Source organism: Lepidochelys kempii, chromosome 1 (genome assembly GCF_965140265.1).
Source record: "Lepidochelys kempii isolate rLepKem1 chromosome 1, rLepKem1.hap2, whole genome shotgun sequence".
Classification (NCBI taxonomy): domain Eukaryota; kingdom Metazoa; phylum Chordata; order Testudines; family Cheloniidae; genus Lepidochelys; species Lepidochelys kempii.
In genome coordinates this window covers 284,690,384-284,713,727 of record NC_133256.1, presented here as the reverse complement: position 1 = coordinate 284,713,727, position 23,344 = coordinate 284,690,384, and the positions used below count along the sequence as shown (strand labels likewise).

The 23,344-nt window shown below is 41.9% G+C and overlaps 1 protein-coding gene across 3 annotated transcripts in view; it reads right to left on the bottom strand.

Moving 5' to 3' along the window:
* The window catches only part of TSPAN8 (tetraspanin 8), a 58,701-nt gene that overhangs the window by 8,339 nt on the left and 27,018 nt on the right, over positions 1 to 23,344 (bottom strand). For 2 of the 3 annotated variants that reach the window (XM_073331300.1, XM_073331320.1), the window contains one exon: positions 19,967 to 20,200. The exons of the other annotated variant lie outside the window; for it this stretch is intronic. In XM_073331300.1, the coding sequence (XP_073187401.1) occupies positions 20,147 to 20,200 (54 nt within the window). In that variant the 3' untranslated portion in view covers positions 19,967 to 20,146. Of the gene's footprint in view, positions 1 to 19,966; positions 20,201 to 23,344 lie in introns of those variants that run through there. 3 annotated transcript variants of the gene reach the window in all.

Genomic DNA, 23,344 nt, shown 5'->3' with positions numbered 1-23,344 from the left:
TTAAAAAGATCAGACTTTTTCATTTGGTGTGTCACACTACAAAACCTGTATGGTACCTGTTAGCCAGATGCTATGGGAATAATAGGCCAAAAGGTACCAGATTTCCTATTTAGAGTCTGCTGTGTAGCATACATATCAGAATCAGGTGATATTAATGAAAAATAGCCCTGGAGAAGTTACAAGCCACTATTCCAAACACAAATGGCATTTTTTTCCCTTTTACAAGTGCACTCAATCTAAATAAGCTTTGAACTCTCAGATCTGTCTGTTTGTGGGAGGCTGCTTGTAACAGCCATATAGCCAACATGACGACAAGTTTGGAAGAGACCCAGGTATTTTTAATCAGTGAAACTGTACTGTACTGTCTGAAACGTTTGAAACTACTCATGCCTGTTACATATCTAAAATTTTCTTTGATTTTATATTAAGTTAATGGAACCCAAAGATCAAATTTCTAAAAGATTTACTACTTCTCAGCAGCCTATGCAAGCTCTAATAGGATCTTGTAATGTTTTTATAGCAAGCAATTTACTTTTAGAGATTGTAAATGATACAGTGACTGTCAGTACTGGCATGAGCAATGACTTAACTGACTATTAATATTGATATGATAGTGTTCTTTCTGGCTGATATTAAACCAGACCAGAGTTCTGTCATGAGTACACAAACCTTTGGAAACAGTGAAGAACTCAGAGCAAACCATAGTGGAAAATAAACACCGTACTGGAATTCTGAAACATTTGGTTAATTTTTTTCTCCCTACTTTCACTGCACACCAACAAAACCTGTCCTCCTGCTGTTTCTAAAGTCCTTCCTTTGGGCAATTTTTCAGGGTACATGACTATGTCTTGAGCCCATACAAAAAGCATGCAGTATTTTGGTAGGACTTGCTCAGGAAATAAAAGGCGCACACTTAAGAGGTATTGTGCGCGTTTCTGAGGCCTAGTCTGCACTTAACATCTTTGCTGGCATAGTTCACATAGCTCTGCTGACAAAAGCCCTAGTAGAGGTGCAGTTAGGCTGGCCAAAAAAGTCATTTTGCTGGAATAGTTTTGTTCAGGGAACTGGTATAAGCTATCCCAGTACAAACTTTTTTGCGGGTATAAGATGTGGTTCCACTAGGTGGGAATACCCTTTCCAGCATAGACAAGTCCTGAGATCCATTATACTCTCCCCATGTACCTCTCCCCTGCTTGTGCGTATGATGCCAATCAAAAGTGGTGGCAAAGTGAGCCAAGCAAGGGATACCTGTGTCCTAATTAAGGAGTTCTCCAATCAAGAACCAGTTGAAGTGTCTTGCAGTGACCACAGTTTAGTGTCAGTGAGGAACTAGGATCATATTGCAAACATTGATGAGTGTGCTGAATGGGACATATTGGTGGCATTGAATGGGGACCTGTAACAGGGATCACCCCAATCCTGACATCGGACCCTGCCTCTACCTCAGGTTCCCCACTCTCATGGAAGCCAGGCCAACTCCCCTCCCAGTGCTTTAATGTAGCTTTCACCAGCCTCAGTATTTTTTCCCCTTTTTATTTATTGTTCATATACTGTCAAGGCTGATTCCCCACTCTGGCCTTCAAGTGCAGAAGGTGGGGCCTGAAAGAATTCTAAAAATTAATATTGGCCACTCCAGGCTGGTATTAAACTTCCAAGGTCACAGCTTTTCTCTGACCTTGGATGGGTAGATACTGCTGCCACCCAAGTACAAAAAACCCTCCTTTGAGAACCCAGGAAGAAGCATTTGAGAATTCCTTCCTGTGGAGTACCCTCAAGCCCCTTCATCCCACCTCTGGGGAAGAGCTGAGAAAGAAAACAAAACCAGCTGTTGCCACCAGCTAATTAAACAACATGTGCACAAACCTTTTAGGAGACAAAAATCCAATCTTGTTCTTAAAAAAAGTAAATTTTGTTAAAAACAAAAAGGAATAAAAGACATCTAAAAACTCAGACTATTGCTAGATTTTAAAAAGAACCACTTATAAGGATTAAGCACCAAAATAACTTTCTTGAGGTCCAGCTTAAAGTCTTGAGGTCCAGCTTAAAGCAAAACAAAAGCACCTGGGGTTAGCACAGAGGAGTCCACAAGACATAAAGAAATAAAAGAGATAAACCTAATTGCATCTTCCTAGACATTTCCTGATTTACTTACATATCTGGGGTTTTTAATGAGTAGTTTCTAGGTATGATTTGATAATTTTTCATACCTGGCTCAAAGCTTTTTACATCATTGCTGCTCTGTGTCTCCTCTCCAGGAGAACAACCAGACAGACAGATAAAAGGGGAGTCTTGTTTCAATTTTAAAAAGTCCTAGCCTTCCCACTGGCTCTTTTGGCCAGGTGCCCACTCACTTCCCTTTACCTATGCATGCAGTCAGACTTTTTAACCCTTTACAGGTAAAGCAAGTAGAGAACAGCTACTAACGGGGATTTTATAGCTAATTGGCTGGCTGGCTGTACATAAAAGGGAGCTACCCCCACTTCATTTATCACAAACACTATCACAGTTCAACATCAACCATAACAGGTCACCCATGTCCCCTGGCTCCTCTCAAAACCTCTGCCTCAGAGCCTTTCTGTTGCTGCCTACACATCCCAAATCCTCAGCCAAGTCCTTCAACCTTTAGGTCCTTTTTCCAACCCAGGGTCTCCTGCAAGTCTCCCATCAATTGAGCTACTTGTTGGGCTTGTACCTCACCACCCTAGGAAGCAGCTAGCTAATCACAGGTGAGACTTTGCTCAGCTCACTTAAAGGGGCCACCCCACTCTGTGACAATGTGCTTGTACAGGCCTAATGTGTCAAATATAAATCAGAATATTCTTCTGACCAGCAGCATACAATCAACTATTTAGCATGTCATTTAATAAAAATGGAATACTGAGACTGGCAGAAGTATGCAGTAAACAAGATAACCAAGAAACTCAACCATGCCAGAAAGAAATATACTAATCTCTCTATTCTAATCAGCTCCCAAAACTGTGGAGGTAGAGTGGTGTTGATGCTGTACATAATGAAAAGTGATGATCCTTATAGTTGTTTTGTCATGTAGGCGCTTCATAGTTTATATGATATGTAAGATCAGCTGCTTTCTGAGGTTATAAAACAATGTAACCTAATATTGGAAACTATTAGTCAGTAGGAATAAACTTTGAATTTTGTAAATTTAAGCCAGGCCACTTATTAATGTAACTTCTGAAAAGAAAAAGGAACATGCCTTTCTAACCAGTTAGAAAAATTATTTCGAACAGTAACGAAGGTGCCCAGATGACGTGATTCTCTTGGATTTTCAAAAATATTTAGGTAAGGTGTTTAAAGCAGATGTGTGTGAAATGTTATTAATAACGTGCAAAACGACTTGGGCTTCAAGCTTCTCCCCATTACATGATGAACTAAAAAAAGAGAGAACAGTTCTGCAAAAGAAAATCGACGCCTGTATTTTTTTTAAAGAAATGGGTCCGTTTTTGAAAAGAAATGGGACTGTGCTTTAAAATTATGAACAATTATGGCTTTACATATCTTTTGTGGAAAAGAGCCATCTTTCGTGAAAGCAAATTAAGGATGTGCAAAGCTAAGTGAAACAAAAAGGGGGAAAAATCTGCATGAAATTTTGGAAACAAATTAAATTGCAGTTTCCTTCCTAACAGACTTGTCAGGCAAATCAGTAACTAAGAGGTAAAAGACAATGAGCCAGCTTCTCAGCTGGTGTGGTCTGGCAATAGCTCCACTGAGATCAATAGAGCTATGGCAATATCAATGGAGCTATGTGGATTTAAACCAGCTGAGGATCTGGCCCAATATCTTATTGTGGGTTAAAGAGAGGTTTTTACATGATAGAGTGTCAGTGAATGCCTGTTTCATAGAATGGCATGAAGTTAATAGGGACATGCCTCAGAAATTATTACTGGGGCCATGTCAGAAACTGGCATGGCTGCTCTCATTGGAAGCCTATACCCCTGGCCTTGCAGTCACCTGGTTAGACCTTCACCTGTGGATTAGCTGAGCCTTGGTTGATTGAGGTATTACAAGTCCTCAGGTAAGCAGGCTCAAAGAGTACTCATCAGGCTCAGAGATGACTCATTACAGACCACTGTTCTTAAATACATTTATTTCTCATTTATTATATGGATGGCCAGTAACATCTGATGCAAAAGATGCAAAAGAAATTATACCATTATACAGTATCATGGTACAGCACCATCTGAAGAACTGTGTCCAGTTACTTCTATAGGGCTGTACATAGTCATAAGCTCTGTCAGACCATGCCCGCATCTCCACCCCACCCCACTGCCATCACTATGTACCTTATATGCCAACCAATTTAAACTTTTAAGCACTCGTTAGAAAAGCAGATAAATTTCCAAATGAAACTTTGTTAAAAAAGCATAAATGTTAAAAGTGTTTCTATGGAGTCCAGCTAACACCCCTCAAAATGACGTTCTTTATAAAAAACACAACACCTTTTAAAAAAAACACATGGTTAAAAAGTCTGGAACTGAACAATTAAGAGAACTGACTAGTTTCTTGCTCTTCTGTAATCCTGCATCACCCACTATCACCCCACCGGGCTTTCAATGTCAAATTTTAACTTTGTTCCCTAACAATTGTAAAAATATATGGAAAAATCGAAATAAATTAGTAAGAGATTATAAAATCCTGTTTCCATGCACGGGATCTTCTTCAAATTTGCTACATATATACTATAATACTACTTGCCACAAAAGAGCTACATGTTAATAGTTGCTACTCAACATATGCCCCGATTTTACAAATTCTTAAGGATATGCTTCACTTTAAGTATATGAGCAATCCCAATGAAGTCAGTGGGGCTAAAACTAGGCACATGATTAAGTACAGTGTTGAATCAGGGCCTGTTAAGAACACAACTATGATGTGGGCAGTCAGGCCTAATGGCCAAAACCATGGGAGTAGCCATGCCTGGAAGTTAAAGCAGAGCTGAGCTGTAATCAAGGAGCAGAGCCACGGGACACCTGGGGACATCACTGAGAGCAGAGCTGACAGTCAGAACCAGGGATAAGAAGCCAAATGCCAGAGTCAATGGATGAGCCGGAGACTTGGTCATGAAGTAGAGCCAGGGGTGTCAAGAATGGAGAAGGGGAGGGGCTAAAGTAGGCACAAGAATAGGTGGGGGTGGGGCAAGGGTGGGCAGAGAATGCATTGAGCAGCCAGCAAGTACTGGCTGTTGCTGGAACAAATACTAGTTAGCTCTGCCCCTCCACGACTCAGGAAGTGCAGTCAATCAGGCAGCCCCTATTAGGATCAGCTGTGTCCAGTGTGTTGCTAAGACATTGCCCCTTCTGCAGCTGGCTCCCTGACAGGGCCATAAGTACTGTATCTTTCTTCACTTGTTGGAATTTATCAAGTTCTGGGTGCTTTTGGCTCTCAAAAGTTCTTTAGGAACTCTCATGGTTGCGGCTTCCTGTCCCCTGTTCACAGAGTTCACTGTCACAGCCCTTTATCTTTTGCAGATCCACCCCTTCATTTTTATTAAGAAGTCATAAACTCAGCTTTTGCCTCACACAGAGCTTCCAAGCAAAGAAACGCAGCTGTATTGACATGCAACAACTGTAAATCTCTGCAGTCATCCCAAATAAAGGCAAAGAATCTATACTAAAATCCATGTAAAATACATATGATTTTTTAAAACTCTGTTTGTTCCATTTTATGGAACTATTTAAGGTAAATACCCTTATTTGGTATGAATGCCAATTTTTAAACCATGCACCTTGGGGAACAAATTATTTTCTTATTAACTATGAATCCAGAGTATCTCTTACTGAAGGAGACATGCTCTGGATTTACTCTGGTGTAACTAAGCAGAATTTGGCACAGTAGTTTTGTTGCCAGAACAAATTAACTTTTCAGGTTTCCTCTAACTTTTCTACACAATGATCCCCCCCTTTATAACAGTGGTTCTCAAACTGGGGTTCGTGAACCCCTGGGGATTCACAGAACGTTACAGGGGGTTCGCCAGAAAAATTACACGAATGGCGGCCAGAGGACCCCAGGCATTGGAGGCAGCAGGTAGGACCTGGTTGCAGGGCAGACAGCCCGAGCCCCAAGGAGAGCGGGGCAGGGCAGTTGGGCCTGGCAGCCCGAGCCCTGCCCCCGTGAGCGGGGGAGTTGGCAGCCCAAACCCCAGATACTGAACACTGAGGAGAAAGAGACATTGATTGAGATCTCCTGTGATTACGAACTGAAAAGGAGTTTCAGAAATCTGTCATTGATCAACTTTTGGCTGAGTTTAAGAGACGAGTACCCCCTTCTGGCAGAAAAAGCTGCTGCAGTTTTGTTACTATTTTCAACAACATACTTATGCGACAAAGCATTTTCCTCATATGCACATCTGAAAACCAAATACAGAAACAGACTTGATGCCAAACCAGACCCAAGACTTTATCTTTCTCCAGTGGTTCCAGACTTCCAAGAGCTATGCACAGCAAAGCAAGCGCATCCATCACACTGAAGAAATTTAAACTTAAATCCCTGGAAATATTCATTTTTAGGAGGGGGTTCACAATTTAGTGAAAGGGGTTCGCGGGCTGTTAAAGTTTGGGAACCACTGCTTTATAACAAGAACAAATAGCCTGATTGGCTGATTGAAAAATCCAGGTAGTTGATAAACAGAAGGTAGGTTCGGAAGTTCAAGCACCTAGGTGAACTCAATGATGAATTTATAACCAGAACAGGAAGACGTGAACTAAATGGAGAGAAGTGAATGGAGTGATTTGTGATAGTAGAATGCCTATCAAACTGAAAAGACCTACAAGACTGTAATCAGGCTTGTGCTTTGGTATGGCTCAACTGTTGAGCATTGAGGAAGCAATAGGAGCAGATCCTGAATACAGTGGAAATGAAAATGTTAAGGTGGATAACTGGAGTTACAAGGATGGGCTATGTTCAGAACACATGAAATGAAGATGGTACCAATTAGAAAAAAAGTTGAGGCAGCCCAGGCTTAGATGGTTTGTTCATATGAAAAGAAGATTGGAAGGATGTATAGGAAAGGGAGAGCTAAACATATAAGTCAAGGGTAAGAGAAGTGTTGGAAGACTCATAACTAGGTGGATGGTTTGTAGGTCATACAAAAGGATCTGATTAGCTGCAGAGTTTCCAAGGAACTGCTTCAAGACAGACTAGAATGGAGAAGAAGGGCTCAAAGAGATGACCCATATAAAGGGTCAAAGGCTAGAAAAAGAAGAGTTGATAGATAGAAGGAGAAAAATTCCCTTCTGGATATCAGAGGACAGAGTCTCATCTAGTATAAATGGGTGTGGCTCAACTGAAGTCCAGAATGGAACAAAGAAGCTATTTAACAATATACAGCAACATGTACTATAATATTTGATGCACTAACACATTTGTGAAATCATCAATAATCATGTAGTTTAGCACATGAACCACTTTCCCTAGAGAAAGATCTAACAAACTTTCACCGTGGTAGTTTGAACATCTTGAGAAATTGTTTAAAATTCTATTTTGGTTAAAATGCTCTATAAATATTTTTGGTTTCTGCCTACATGGCCATTGGCTCTTGAGTACAATTATTTTCCAGTGTAAGTTACAGCAATATCCATCACAGACTACAAAAATAAATGAAAACAGCAGATTTATAATCATAAAAAGCTTATATCACCTATTGTCTTAAAACCCATGAATGGCTGCCATATGACCAAAAACAAGTCAAATGTCCCTCCTGGAAAATATAAAATACATTCCACCTGATCACAGAGTTCTCCATACCAGCATGAAATCCATGGCAATCGTTTCCTTCCCATAACATTGTTGTGGTTATTACAGCTAGAGCAATCATTATTAAAATCAACTTCCATCCAAAAACTGTCCTTTCAAGAGCAGTTGAAAAAGAGCCAATTTTGACTCTGAGAAAGTGCTTGTGAAATCTTTTGTCCACAATTTTGTAAATCCTCTGCCTATCTGCATAGCATACGCACTATATTAAAGTTATAGGTAAACGGTTTTCTGATATATTGTATTTCGAATATATATTTAACAACTTATGTTGAAGCAATTTAACAAATGTAAGCCTCAGTGTGTCTGTTGGTAGGTCTCATTTCCCTCACTGGCTGAGACATTGCACAGAGTGCAAACAAGGGCAGCGGTGGCTAACCTCCCATAGGCATCAGCAGGAGTTCCATGTGTACAATGAGAGGCGAACACCGCAGTAATTCATGAGGAGCAGGTGAGGCACTGTGATCATTTGTGCCGTCGCACTAAACGTGTCAGAAATAATCCTCTGTATGGGGGTCACCCTTAAAAAGGTCTATATCCAAGAGATCATTTTCTGTCTTTAACATAGGAAATACCCTTTGACTGAGGGATATCTTTCAAAACCATTAAAATGTAACCACCATAGTACAGCTCTCATTTCCTAGACAGTGCACCCTGTGGTACTGTAATTGTCAGTGTGAAACCATTTGCAGTCTCTCATTTCAGCTAACAAACATTCAAACCCTTATGCAACATGCAAGGCATTCCAAGGTCCCATAGCACTTCCCACCAGATTGGGTCTTGAATCCTTCATCTTGATGCCTGGACACATTCCAGTTCAAGTAACTTACATTCTTTCCTTTAAAGAAAAGGAGTACTTGTGGCACCTTAGAGACTAACCAATTTATTAGAGCATAAGCTTTCGTGAGCTATAGCTCACTTAAATTGGTTAGTCTCTAAGGTGCCACAAGTACTCCTTTTCTTTTTGCGAATACAGACTAACACGGCTGCTACTCTGAAACCATTCTTTCCCTTGTAATTGCAATTAGATATAATATTCATATTCACTTCCTATTCTGAAGTGTTGTTACGTGGTCTAATCCATCAATCTGTTTGTCTGTCTGTCTATGGTATATCAAAGGCACATATCAACATGGTATCTAATCAGCTCCTAATTTCAGTGGTGAGGAAAGTGGTTGCAATTCATTTCCTATTTGATAGGAGAGTGTAAGTTGTGCTTCACTGATATGTGCTCTGCTTTTATAACCACTTTCTGTGACTATTCTAGTGACCCAGTCTCCTGGCAGATATATTTATAGAAACAGTGAAATTTAAGCAAACACTACAGAATATTGATAGAAAATGAATGTTGACCTTGTAAACAGAGGCATGTGCATGGGAAACCTAATCCAGTCAGGGAGCAGAAATAAACAATGTGATGCATGTGAACAGTCAAAACTCATCAATACAGCTGGAATTTCAGATCTTCACTACACATAACAAACCACTAGCAAACAATCTTCAGACCAAGAATTAGCTAAAGAAATAATTTGACAAATATTTTAAAATGACAAACTGCAAACTGCTTGCAGACAATTCGTAAATAGGACAAAAGGTGATGTTCATTCAATACATTGTTTATTCAACTGTTGAATTAAGTCTACAGAAGATTTTTTTTCCTGGTCTTATTTTAGCTTTAGGAACAGAGAAATTCATACCAATAAGTCGAATGTTGATGGCTTTGATGTTTCAGAATTTACCCATGCTGCAATTCATGATTATAATGAAACAGGGACTGTTAGAAACACCTGTCTTACAGGAAAGGAGTATGATGCATGGAAAACCTTTGCCAAGAAAATACATTGAAACAACAAAGTCCATATTTACAGATTCAGCCTGGATCTCTCTTATCTGACAAACCATGAAGGTACCAGGCACTAGACAACCACAGAGTGAACAAGCCTATGGACAATGGAAACTATTTGACTTATTAAATAGAAAACCTGTTAAACTATTATATATATTAACAACAATCAGTGATGATTTAGATGCAATCCTTTAAAGGCATTCATTGGAAATCACTTTGATAATTACCCTTATTATACATCATGAAATCATGAGATTTAAGTTTGAGATTTATTTCCTGAAAGGAAGTGTGGAAATATATTAAAGGGGGTGGATGGGGGAGGAGGGAGAGAAAGAGTTAGTTTATTAATTTACTTAATTAATTAAGCAGGGTCCTGAGCAGCAGAACTGTGGGGTTAAATCCTGGCTCCGTTGAAGTGACTGGGGCCAGGATTTGACCTCCCGGGTTCTATTCCTGGCTTTGCTGCTGATTTCCTGAGAAACCATGGGTAAGTTAATTCCCCCTTTCAACTTCAGTTTCCATATCTGAAAAAAGGATCTAACAATCCTTCCCTACCTCACGTAGGTGTGGGAAGGTTTCATTTATTAGCATGGGTGAAGAACCTGGAGCACCTGAGGTGAAATATGCTTTACAGGTTGTTATTACCTTCTCCAGGTGACCTCCAGGCAGCTGTGGTTGGGAAAATATGTATCCCTTCCCTCGACCCGGTGTCACCTCTTTCCTCCTATTCCACCCTGCTCAATTCCTGCTCTCCTCCTTGCATAGATTTTGGACAATTTCCAGTTTCAAGATTTTTGAGAGGCCTTCACAGACTCCAGGAAAAATGGGAGAAGGCTACTTTTGTGGAGGAGGCTGAGTCTCCACCCTGTGCAAGAGGAAGTGGTCTGCACTGGGATCTGGGGGCATGATTTTCCCCTTTGTATACAATTTCCAAGAGCAAATAGAAAGAAGATTCAATCCTGCAAATCACTGAGTGCCTCCAAGTCCCAAAGAAATCAAAGGGAGGAAAGGGCACTTGCAAAAATCAAACCTATTGTCATCTCTCAGCTGCAAAGAGATCTCAATAAAGAACAAACAGCTGGTAAATCAAAAAACACTGCACAAAAACCAGAGCTCTTCAGTGAAAGAGCATTGGAATTCAGGATACTGATATTGGTGGAAAAACCTCCCAGTCCATTGGTTTATAATCAAACTGCCTTGGATAAAATCAGAAGGGATCCAAACCTTCAGTCAGATCTTGAACTGAATCCAGATTGAACACTTCCCCAGTTCCACATATCTCTGTCACTTCCTGGTAGAAATTGATCCAAGGTGGATTTCTGAATCTGAACTTTTGCAGGGGAAGATTTCAAATTAGACTCCCCAACTGGATAAGGAACTTTCTCTAGAACTGGTTGAACCAAAAACTCAAATTTAAACAGCCCCAAACCATTGGGGATGTTTGAAATCCAACCTACACTAGCTTTATATCAGCTGAGTATTCCTCCATGCCAGAAAATCCTTGGCTGCACATTTAGGATAGGTTTAGTGGCATGAAGGGACCTAAGCAGAGCCAGGGATCTGGCTTTTAATTTTGTGGTTTCAATCCTATTTCAGGAGCTGCTAATCCTCCACATTAATTTAAAAATAAAGTCTGCTGCCTCATTCAATCCCATTTTTAAATAGTGGTTCCAGATCCTTAGTCCCCATTCCAGCTGGAAACCCAGTGATTCCAGCTACCTGGGGATTCCCCTGGTATCTCTGGACATGGCGTACAGTTGGCACAGCTGACTCTATAACCCCCTCCCTCTCAACCCCTGGTGAAAGGGTGATGTTGGGATAAGACTGGAGTGTTGCTGTGATCCTCAGCTGCCAGTGGAATGTGGGACAGCCCTCAGGCTGCACTAACTTAAGCTGTGGGTTGAACTGGCTCCAAACATCTCTAGGGACCACAGAACCAGAAAGGTGTCTTAAAGCCCACTTTTCTGCACACTGAGATGAGCGTTGGCAAGGCTGAGGATGTGGTCCCCATATCTTGACTCTTTTTTTTTTAAAGGACTTGACCTTTTTCGGTTGCTCAATTTTTCTTTCCTTTCATTTCCACAGTCAGCATTTATGTCGCGTTGTTGTTACATTCTTTTTTGCCAGTTGATTGGCTTTCCAGTCGTGGACATATTAATGATCCCTTATTTGTTCATAACATTCCCGACAAGGCTTTTCTGTGTCAGATTTTACCATGAACTATAAACCTTTTCTTTTTCTTGTTTGGTATTGCTCCTCCTCTCCCCCACAAATGTTAATTCCTTATGAGAACAGTACATTCTGCTAGAATCCCTTTAACTAGTGTAACAAATTATGCTTTGGACATAGTCTGACCCATACTCAACATCATGGATGTGGCAATTAGATATTTCTTTTGGCTTTGACATGATAAATGACCAGTTTATATTAAACAGATATGGCTGTTAGTTGTGACTTATTTCCTCTGGCAAAGGCAGGGATTTGTTGTCTTTCCTCTTACCATTCCTTTCCTTAAAAACTGAAAAATTATAATGATTTGCAGGTATGTTTTCTGCTATTCCAAAGGGCTCAGTTCTTGGCCCTGTACCTTTCCTCTGTCTAGTTGACTCTATGGGGCAACATAAGAGTTCACCATGACCTTGAATATAATTGCTGTTCAAAAAAACACATTGATTTATTGTTCCATTGAGGGTTTACTGTCAAATTCCAATTTCAGATATTCCAGACATTAAGATTAAGCAGTGGATGTGGCCTCAGCAATTGGTCTCTGGTTGCTTTAAAAGTTGAGTTAATTGCTAATGCAGAAATTTAAATGAGTTGCTTTGCTGATGCTGAAATCTCTGGTGCAACATAGTGGCTCTGCCAGGGACATTGCAGTATGGACAATGTAATCAAAGCAGCATGTCTAGTCAGAGGAGCATCTATATTAATGGGCTGAATTAATACTGGGCAAAAGGGGCATTTGCCTCAAACTCTGGGATTAGTGAGTCCCCAAGTGGGGTATTACATACAGGGTCTTTTGTAGTGTTGTAGCTGTGTTGGTCCCAGGATATCAGAGAGACATTGTGGGTGACATAATATAAAAGATTTTACCTCACCCACCTTGTCTTTCTGAGAAATGGTCCTGTCCAGCTACTCACTTATCTTTCTAATACTATTGACTGAAGGCACTTGTCATAAATATAAAGGGAAGGGTAAACCCCTTTGAAATCCCTCCTGGCCAGGGGAAAGCTCCTCTCACCTGTAAAGGGTTAAGAAGCTAAAGGTAACCTCGCTAGCACCTGGCAAAAATGACCAATGAGGAGACAAGATACTTTCAAAAGCTGGGAGGAGGGAGAGAAACAAAGGGTCTCAGTCTGTCTTTATGCTGCCTTTGCCGGGGATAGACCAGAAATGGAGTCTTAGAACTTTTAGTAAATAATCTAGCTAGGTACGTGTTAGATTATGATTTCTTTAAATGGCTGAGAAAAGAATTGTGCTGAATAGAATAACTATTTCTGTCTGTGTATCTTTTTTGTAACTTAAGTTTTTGCCTAGAGGGATTCTCTATGTTTTGAATCTAATTACCCTGTAAGGTATCTACTAACCTGATTTTACAGAGGGGATTTCTTTACTTCTATTTACTCCTATTTCTATTAAAAGTCTTCTTGTAAGAAAACTGATTGCTTTTTCATTGTTCTCAGATCCAAGGGTTTGGGTCTGTGGTCACCTATGCAAATTGGTGAGGCTTTTTATCCAACATTTCCCAGGAAAGGGGGGGTGCAAGTGTTGGGAGGATTGTTCATTGTTCTTAAGATCCAAGGGTCTGGGTCTGTAGTCACCTAGGCAAATTGGTGAGGCTTTTTACCAAACCTTGTCCAGGAAGTGGGGTGCAAGGTTTTGGGAAGTATTTGGGGGGAAAGACATTTCCAAACAGCTCTTCCCCAGTAACCAGTATTTGTTTGGTGGTGGTAGCAGCCAATCCAAGGACAAAGGGTGGAATATTTTGTACCTTGGGGAACTTTTTGACCTAAGCTGGTAAAGATAAGCTTAGGAGGTTTTCATGCAGGTCCCCACATCTGTACCCTAGCGTTCAGAGTGGAGGAGGAACCTTGACATGAATCTGTTTGTTTCTTATATGTTACAGTGGTCACACTTAATGTCTGGCTAGTTTCGCCTTAGATAAATCGATGAGACTGCCTAGCAGTATCTGCAGCCGTCCCCATATTTGCTATAAGGAGCACTTACAAATACTGAAGTAGTAGTATTTAGGCCAAAGGCAACTGGCAAGCCTTTAAAGATGACCACAATAACATTTTGGCTACAGATGGATAATCCATTGAAAGCTATCTGGGGATTCATCCCAATTAAGAATCATAGCAACGTATAATCACAACAGATGAATTATATGAGTAAATATTCATCATAGCCTGAAAGGAATTTTGGCAAGCTCCCATGAATCAATAACAGAAGATGTTCACCTTAGCCCTGAACACAGTGTTATCATTACTGTCGTCTCCAAGGGTGAAATCCTGGCCCCATTAAATCAAGAGGAGATTTGCTGTTGACTTCAATGGGGCAAGAATTTCATCCAAAGAGTCTAAAGGGTGTATTCTTATTTTGATGAAAGAATGGTTCCCTGGGAATATCAAATGTCTATGCACTTGAAAGTTGTTTTTCAAACTGCAGAAGACAGTGCTATGATACAGCCGATAAGTATGATCAAGAGCAGGCTAGTGTGGAAGAAGTGAACATGTACTTGGTCCTAACTTCACTTATGCCCAGGGCCTCAGCTTGAGCTGGCCAGCAAGTTACTATACAAAATCTGTCAGGTGTGTATGATTTATCATTAACTACTGACATGCATCAACTAATCGTTTCAAAGACTTAAGAATGTATCCATAACACTGTCCTCCTGCTGAGATTGATACCTATGTTATTTTGCACATGGCTTATAGTTATTTTCTTATATCAGCAAACTCTATTTTATCTGTATAGGATACAATATGTGGCAAGGACTATAAAAGAATGAATTATCTCTAATTGTGTTGTGGGCTGGAGCGCTGCTTTCCCAGCCCAAAATAAAACAGTCAGAGGTTTCCTGAACCAGTGCCAGCTCCTGTTCTTGTTATGTCCCCACTTGTTCCCTACTGACCAGGCCTGGTTTGGGCTTATTGTTAGTTTATTGACTGGGGAAGCCTTGGCTTGGGCATCTCCCCTCTTGGAACAGTCCAGCCCCCTCCTAGGCCAGTTGGAGGAGTCTATTCGAGCAATGTCTGATCTTTGCTGACCCTCACTGCACCTGAACTGTCAAGACCACACTTCAGGCTCTATGACAGGGGTGTCGACCTCTGGCCAAATACGCAACCAAGTGCTGCCTTCTGTCTGTGGACACTGAATGGAACAAGGCAGCACAGTGTCACCATATCCAGCTAGAATGAAGACACTAAAGAGGAGTTGGTGCGGGCTGAACCTCCATCCAGTCTGGATGACCTAATTGATTTGTTCATTCGACTTGACATCCCCCGACTGAGCAGTGCCATGAGCATTGCTCAGCACCCCAAAAACTGCCAACACCCTGGACTGTGACTCTTCACCTGCGCAGTTCACTTCAGGACCTGGAACCCAGGCAATATGACCAGGTCAGCTGGCATGTACCAGAAGCAGAAAACCACAGACACTAAGCATCGGTGCTGTGCTTATATTGTCCGGGACCTAGACACTTCACAGCATTATGTCTGACAAAGGCTGGGTTGGTCTTTGGGTAAGGAAGCCATCAGGCCACAGCCTCGATAAAGGAACCTGCGCTGGACCAGTCTGTTCCCTCCTTTATAACTTCTTGTCTCCCACATGCCAGTGTCAGGACAACAGCAACTGCAAATCAGCATCCGACACACCTCTGATTGTCACTGCAGATCTGGTTTTCTATGAGGCCTCAGATTCACCTGGAAGCTCTAGTTGACTGGGGGCCTTGGACAATTTTGTGAGCTGGGACTTTGCTAAGGCCTAAAGGATTCCTACCCTGTGCAAAAACTCTCCAGATCTAGTGGAAACCATTGATTGTTGGTCCTATTCTTGGGCCCAGTAGCTCACCAGACCATTCTCCTAGGAGTTGTTTATCTAGAGGGACATCAGGAAGCTCTCAAGTTTGGGTTAATTTTGCCCCCTACCACCACCACCACCACTCTGCGGTTATGCTCAGTCTGCCCTGGCTTTGTGCACATGACACTTGTAGTCAAGCCTGTCTCCCAAAAGTCAGCAAGAGGATTGGTATTCTCTGCACCTCATGCCACAACCCAAGGAATCCCTATGCAAAGAAAGTGATCTCACAGCAGTTAAACATGCCTGCCACTGTCCCATCTGCTGCTGTCAAGATATCACTAAAATATCATGATCTCACTGATGCTTTTGACAAAGGGAAAATGGACAAAGGTGACTGTTCTATCGACCTCCACACCACAGCTGAGATTCCCTTTGGCTTATATATGCCTTCTCTGAACCAGAGCTTCAAACTCTTCTCACATATCTGCAAGACAACCTGCAGAACTGGTTCATCTGTCCAGCCACATCTCTGGCAGGAGCGCCAATTTTCTTTGTTAAGAAGAAGGATGGGTCCTTGATCACTGAGTATCGAGCACTGATCACTGAGTATCGAGCAAGGTGACTGTTTGAAACTGTTATCTACTCCCTCTCATTCATGAGCTCCTAGACCACCTGTACTCCACCAAATTTTTACAAAGCTAGATCTGCATGGGATCTATAACCTGGTGCATCTGTGAGAGGGAGACAAATGAAAGACCACCTTCCACACTCAGTTTGGCCACTTCAAATACCTCTTCATGTCCGTCAGCCTGTGCAATGGCCCATCAACCTTCCAGCATTTTATTAATGACATCTTCCAGGACATGCTGGATCAATTCATCATTATTTCCTTAATGATATCTTTATTATTTTTGGAGAATCAGGTACATCATGACCTGCATATATGAAGCATCTTGGAAAGACTTCACATGAACTACTTCTATGCCAAGCCAGAAAAATGCCAGTTCAGCCAGGACAGAGTGGAATTTCTTGGCTATGTCATCTCGCCTAAGGGACTGGCTATGGACCCAAATAAAGTGGCAGCCATCGCAGATTGGGCAGCGCCAAAAGACATCCATGGAATACAATGCTTTCTGGGCTTTGCCATTTTCTATAGGTGATTTATCAAGGGGCTCTCCAGTGTGGTTGCCCCTAATACTACTCTCCTACAGAAGACAGCCTTGTTTGTCTGGTCTCCAGAAGCACAGACTTCATTTGATCACATTCATATCATCCACCATATTGATCCACTCAGATCCAGCCAAACCATTTACAGTGGGGGAAAATACTTCAAACTTTGTGTGGGGAGCAATCCTCTCCCATTTGGCTGACTCCAATGGTCAGCTTCACCCTTTTGCCTTCCATTTGTGCAAACTTATCCCACTGGAACAAAATTATGACACTTTAGACAAAGAGTTATTGGCCATTAGAGTGACTTTCGAGGAGTGGCAGCATCTCCTGGAAGGCACTAAATTCCCGGTCCAAGTTCTTACTAATCACAAGAACCTGGAACTCCTGAAGACAGCCCAGCATTTGAACCAGTGGCATGCCCACTGGTCTCCTTTACACACTTCAATTTTGTGATCACTACCACTCGAGAATAAGGAATGGGAAGGTGAATGCATTATCCCAAAAGGACAAGTATTGTGAGCCTGGCATGGAAACCCTGTGCATGATCCTGAAACCTTTGAATTTTATTGCTGATACCACAGTCCCTAACCAATACCTCCATCTGATCTCTGCTGCCCAATGATCCATTCATGATTAAAATGCATTGGGCCCTAGAAGATACCAATATTCAGTCCAGACTGGTGTTCACACTCCATGATGGAATCTTCTACTGCAAGGGAAGCATCTACATGCCTGAGGGCACAACCAGGCTCCAAATCCTATGACTATTTGCCATGACCCTCCTCTGGCAGGCCACTTTGCACGATTCAAGACCTACGACCTGATGTCTAGGCGCTTCTGGTGGCCAGCCCTGTGCACTTCCATAGCAGCTTATGTGAGATCCCGCAATCTCTATTCCTGGACGAAGAACCCCCTGACCCATATGATACCCCTGGATCTCCTTCAGCCCTTGCCCACCCCATCTCAGCCATGGACTTAATCATGGAACTGCCGCCCTCCCAAGGACACACCATGATTCTAGTCACAGTGTACCTTCTTACTAAAATGGTGCATTTATACCATGTGGAGGCCTCCGCATCACCCAAGAGACAAGCCTGCCCTTTTGAAGAAAACATCTTTTGCCTCCACAGGTTACCAACGAGCATAGTGTCTGACTGGAGATCCCAGTTCATTTCCTGTTTCTGGTGGTAATTTCCTGTGCCCTCTGGGAATCAACACCTGTTCCTTGACCACTTACTACCCAAACACCAACAGTCAGACAAAACAAGTCAGTCAGGTCCTGGAGCAGGACCTATGTGGCTTTCTTAATTACCATCAGGATGATTGCTTACCTCCCACAGAATTTGCCTACAATAATGCCACATACATCTCCATCCAACCGACATCTTATTTTTTCGCTAATTACGGATTCCATCTTTGCGTTCACCCCAAATTCCCCACCAAGTCTCCAGTGACCACCATTGCTGACCTCATCACTCACATCCTTCAGATACACCAAGAGTTTAAACTCTGGTTAGAGGAAGCTAAAGCAGCATACAAATGATATGCTGATCAGCACTGTTGGCCAGCCCCTAGCTTCTCAGTAGGGGATTAGGTCTGGCTGGCCACCCAGAACCTTAGATCTACTCACCCATCTGCAAAGCTGGACCACCAGTACATGGGGGCCTTTCAGATTACAAAATGGATTATTATAGTAACCTTCAAGCTACAGTTACCAGAATCTCTTAAAGTCCATCCCATCTTCCAGATCTCCCAGTTAAAGCCACGTACCAAAAATACCTTCCCATATTGCATCACTCCCCTGCCCTTACCAATAACCATTCAGGGTCAGGAAGAATATATGGTTTGGCAAATTCTGGACTCTCGCTGACTACAGGGAAGGCTCCAATACTTAATTGACTAAAAGGGATATGGCCCTGATGAATGCTTGTGGGAACCTGCAGAACATGTCCATAACTTAGACCTCCTGCTCGCTTTTCACTGCATCTACTGAGAGAAACCAGGCCTCATGGCCTTTGAGGAGGGTAGTGAGGGAGATACTGTCAGGGATTAGGGCTGCAGCAGAGTCAGTCTCCTGGCAATCCAACAAGCATAGCTAGCCTGCACTACATTACCTGGTTGATTGCATCACCTGTTTGGTCAGGAAGGGCAGCTGGCTGGCTTTAAGCACAGCAGCAGCTGCAGCTTCCTGGCTGCTCAGTGTGTATCCTGCCATTCCAGTCCCTGTATCCGCAGGCTTCCAGACCCTGCTCCTAACCTGCTCTGGTTCCCCTTCAGTTCCTGCCTCTGCAGAGCCTATGACCCACAACTCTGATTGCCCTCCAGCTCTGGCATTTGGCTTCTGTCCCTCTGGCCCTGACCCTTGGCTTGTTCCTGGACTCTGCTCACCCAGAACCCAGCTCTAACCAGTAGGCCAAACTCTCGCTTTAACCAGCAGGCCAGACTGCCTATGGCCCAATCTCTAGCAGTCCCATTCATTTCAAGGTGCTTTTTAGAATCTCACCAGGTGCTTATCAGCATCTCTAGGTACCTAAATAACCTTATAAAACTGTTACTTAATGCCAAGTATATTCACGTACATTCATTCAGATTGATCTTTTCCCATTTTTCTCTTGGCTACCTGCTTCTGCAGAACCAGCTGCCTTGCTTAGATACTTTAGATGAAATCCTGGCCCCCTGAAGTCAATGCAAGTTTTGCCATTGATTTCAATAGGCACCAGAATATCACTCTTTATGCAGACTTGTAAAATACGTGTCCCTAAATCCGACTTCTCATTTGGGAAAGTCCATGTTACCTGGCAAGGTGCTAATTTAAACATCCCTAAGGAGATAATATATTTCCTGTTTGAGAAAAAATTGAATCCCCAAAATAACAAACCTTCTCCATAATACCTTACGTGGGGCGAAATTGATCTGTGATACTAGTTATAAAAGAAACACTGCCCCACAAGAAATACTTCCTGGAATCATGTGATTCACAGCATCAGCCAACCATTACAATGTCATTTGCAGATTTTTCCGAGGACTCTGTCGTGATTAGCACAACACTGTGCAGACACATCGTCTGGTAAATGAAAAATTTCAACATCACTCAAAGTAATCTACACACAAAATGAGCTCATCAAAGTTGTAAACAGACATTTATTGCAAATAAAAATCCACATTCACATCATTAATTTTAAGGAGATTGTTTCACATGAAGAATCTGTATTCATCAGGGCTGCTGCTTTTATCAAAACAGCTGCTTGTGACATACATGTATTTGTTTAAATGTGGCAAACCAAAATTTAACTATAAAAGTTTTGATTTGGCTGATGACCTAGTTCTGACACTTCCATTGTTTCATTTTCTCTGGATCTGACAGTACAGGCTCATCGAAAACCCCAAACCAACAATCTAGAAAATAAAGATATTTATGGTATTACTTGGCAGTCCTGGAAATCCCTGCATAGAATTGATACACAGTGAAAACATTTTGTTTGCAAATGTCTTGGATTTACATAAATCTGTGGAGAAGTAGATTTTTTCCAATGCCTTTCATTAGAAGCATGACTCTAGAGTATTGAGATTTTAATGAAATCAGTATGTACCACAGGTAAGATTGCAGAGAAAATGGAAAACTTAAACTTTGTTTAAAAAAGATGACCCATGTTGATGGGAGACCCTTCTTCAGATGTGGGATTTTTAAATGCAGCTATTCATTTTTATTTTCTAAATCACTGGAATAACTTCTCAGACTCTGTTGTATGCCAAGATTTTAGTTTCTTTGACATCTTTAATCTTTTCTATTTTTACCTTTCTTGTGTTTCACTAGCTTTTATATTACATCTATACACACACATTATATGCATATGTACTCAGACACCCCTATCATTTTGGGTGCTAAATAGTCACATTACAAATATTTTAAATTTACCAGTAATCTGATCAGGCCAGAAGTGTTGCATCACTTAAAGAACTAGCTGACTGAAATAAAATCTGACTAAGGCCAAGTTTTGATGCAAGAATTACTGGGTGAAATTCTGTGGCTGGGGTTATACAGGAGGTCAGATTATTCAGTGGTTCTTAACCTGCGGCCCATGGGTCACTTGCAGCCCAATCAGCACAGAGCTGTGGCCCATGTGACATCCTCAGGGCCATGGAGGTACATTTGATGCAGCCCACATAACACATTGCGGGCCACATATGGTAAATAGGTTGAGAACCAATTAGATGATCATAATGATCCCTTTTGGCCTTAATTTATCAGTATTTGAAGTGTTAAGTAAAAACAGGAAAGATCCAAATAGTCATTTATGAAGCAACTAAACAATAGTGTTTAACTTTTTCAAGAAATTTACAATGGAGAACATATAGAATATACCAGTGGTTCCCAAACTTGTTCTGCCACTTGTGCAGGGAAAACCCCGGAGGGCAGGGCCAGTTTGTTTACCTGCCGTGGCCACAGGTTCAGCCGATTGTGGCTCCCACTGGCTGCAGTTCGCAGCTCCAGGCCAATGGGAGCTGCTAGAAGCAACTGTCATCTAAGTGATCCACCATAAGTAGCTTCTTGAAATAATACCCAGCTGTCATAGGCAAGCTGAGTTCAGCCTGGCTTCTGACCTAGCAGTTACCCTCAACCTTGCCCCTGATCTAACCATATAGGGGCAATTAGTGATACCAGCTGGATGTAATGGAGTGAGAGTGACTGACCCCAGCTGCAGAGGATTACTTAAACACAGCTGAGTGGAGAAGGCCTAGGAGAGAGGAGGTATGGAGTTCCGAATCTCTATGGGAAGGGGTTCGGGCAGTTAGACTGAGGAAAGCGACAGTGATAGAATTGATCCCTGTGGGGGGCAGGCCCTGGAAAGGGGACAAGATCCAGGGAAAGACCATAGAGAAGAGAAGACTTTCCTATGGAGACAAACCCACAGAGTAGGCTCCTGTGGTTGCGTAGCTCTGAGGTAGGGTTTCTACATGGCACAGAAGACTTCAGTTGCCCAAGAGGGCAGAAGAATTATTCAGATGTTTGGATTTTCATTTGGACCTTTTGGTTACCCTGAAGGGGATTTGAACTTTATGTGACTTGGCTGGAGGGCTGAGGCCTGGAAGAGACAGTGGGAGGCAGATGGTCAGTAGGCAGTGCTGGAAACGAGTACCCTGTGCAGCATCGCACCCTGACACAAAGGTGTGTTATGTGTGGTGAGCACACAGTCTTATAAAAAATGCTAAGTAAGAGGTTAGTTGCAAGTCATATCAAGCACTTCAGCTGTACTGAGTCTTTCCTGCTTACTATTACTTTCCTGGACGTGGATTTTTTAGGCTGGAGCTCCTGCCCACTTTTAGGGCAGGGAGAATAATTCTCTGCCAAAGCAGTGCTACAATTTAAATACCTTTTCAGTCTGAATTACGGATTCAGTACTGCAAAATTCACTTTGTCATTCTGTGTTTACCTCAAGCCTCTAATTTCAGGGGGGGAAACTACAAAGAAGTAATACAAAAAATGTGAAATAATGGAATGAGGCAAAGCAATTAAATCCCATGTTTCTTAGTCATAGACAGAACCTAACATTAGTCAGGTGGTTAACTAGATAACATCACTTTCCCCCGCTCATTCCTTTAGAGAAAATGTGTTGTGTCATTGTTCAGTAAATGAAGAAACAATTGACATAAACAGCCCGAACATTCCAATTGTATATTCTGCTCTTTACCTGCTTAAATCTCCTCTATGGGGGAACTGTGTCCTCAGAACAATAATTCCACATCATAATCTCTCTATTATATGAGGGCTGCAATTTAGTTACAATTGAGATAATGTAGCTGACCTGAACTCTTGACAATACAAAGCTTTCTTAAATCAATGTATTTAGAAAGACAAGGTTGATAACGTTTTTTTTGGACCTGATCCAAAGCCCATTGGAAGGTCTGTTGACTTCAGCGGACTTCAAATCAGGGCCCATTAAAGCAATTTTTAAAAAAAGAAAAAAGGTTGAATTTCAGGTTCCAGCAAGTAGTAATGACTGAAACTGAGAAGGTTCAAGGTGACCATCCGATTCACATGAGCATCCCAAAGTTCAGACCAACTTCCAGCTCATCTGGAAATCCCATAAGGATGGGTTCTCTTGTGAAATTTCTACCATTCCCTTTATCCAGTTGGGCCAGAAATAGAACAAGAATAGCATCTCTTTCTGTATTTTTGGCCCCTCTATTTCTGCTGCTGACAAGAACCTGTCATGTAATCCTGTTCAGACTCCATTTTAAAGCTATGTTGTTTGCCCCATTACCCCTATTGGGAGGCTGTTCCAGAACCTCACTTCTGTCGTAGTCAGAAACTAGTAACTGGCCAGACGCACAGTAAGTAAACTATTGTCCTCCCAGAAAGTGGGGGGAATAGGGAGAGGACTGTGACTCTCCCCAATATGCTGCTGCTACGTACCAGATCTCACTCAGGGCCAATTGTAAAATTAAGATTAAGCCTTTAGGCTGTAAATTCTTTGCAGGAAGTGGGACATGCAACCTGTTTGTACAGCACCCACCACAGAAGGGTCCTGATCCTGAGGT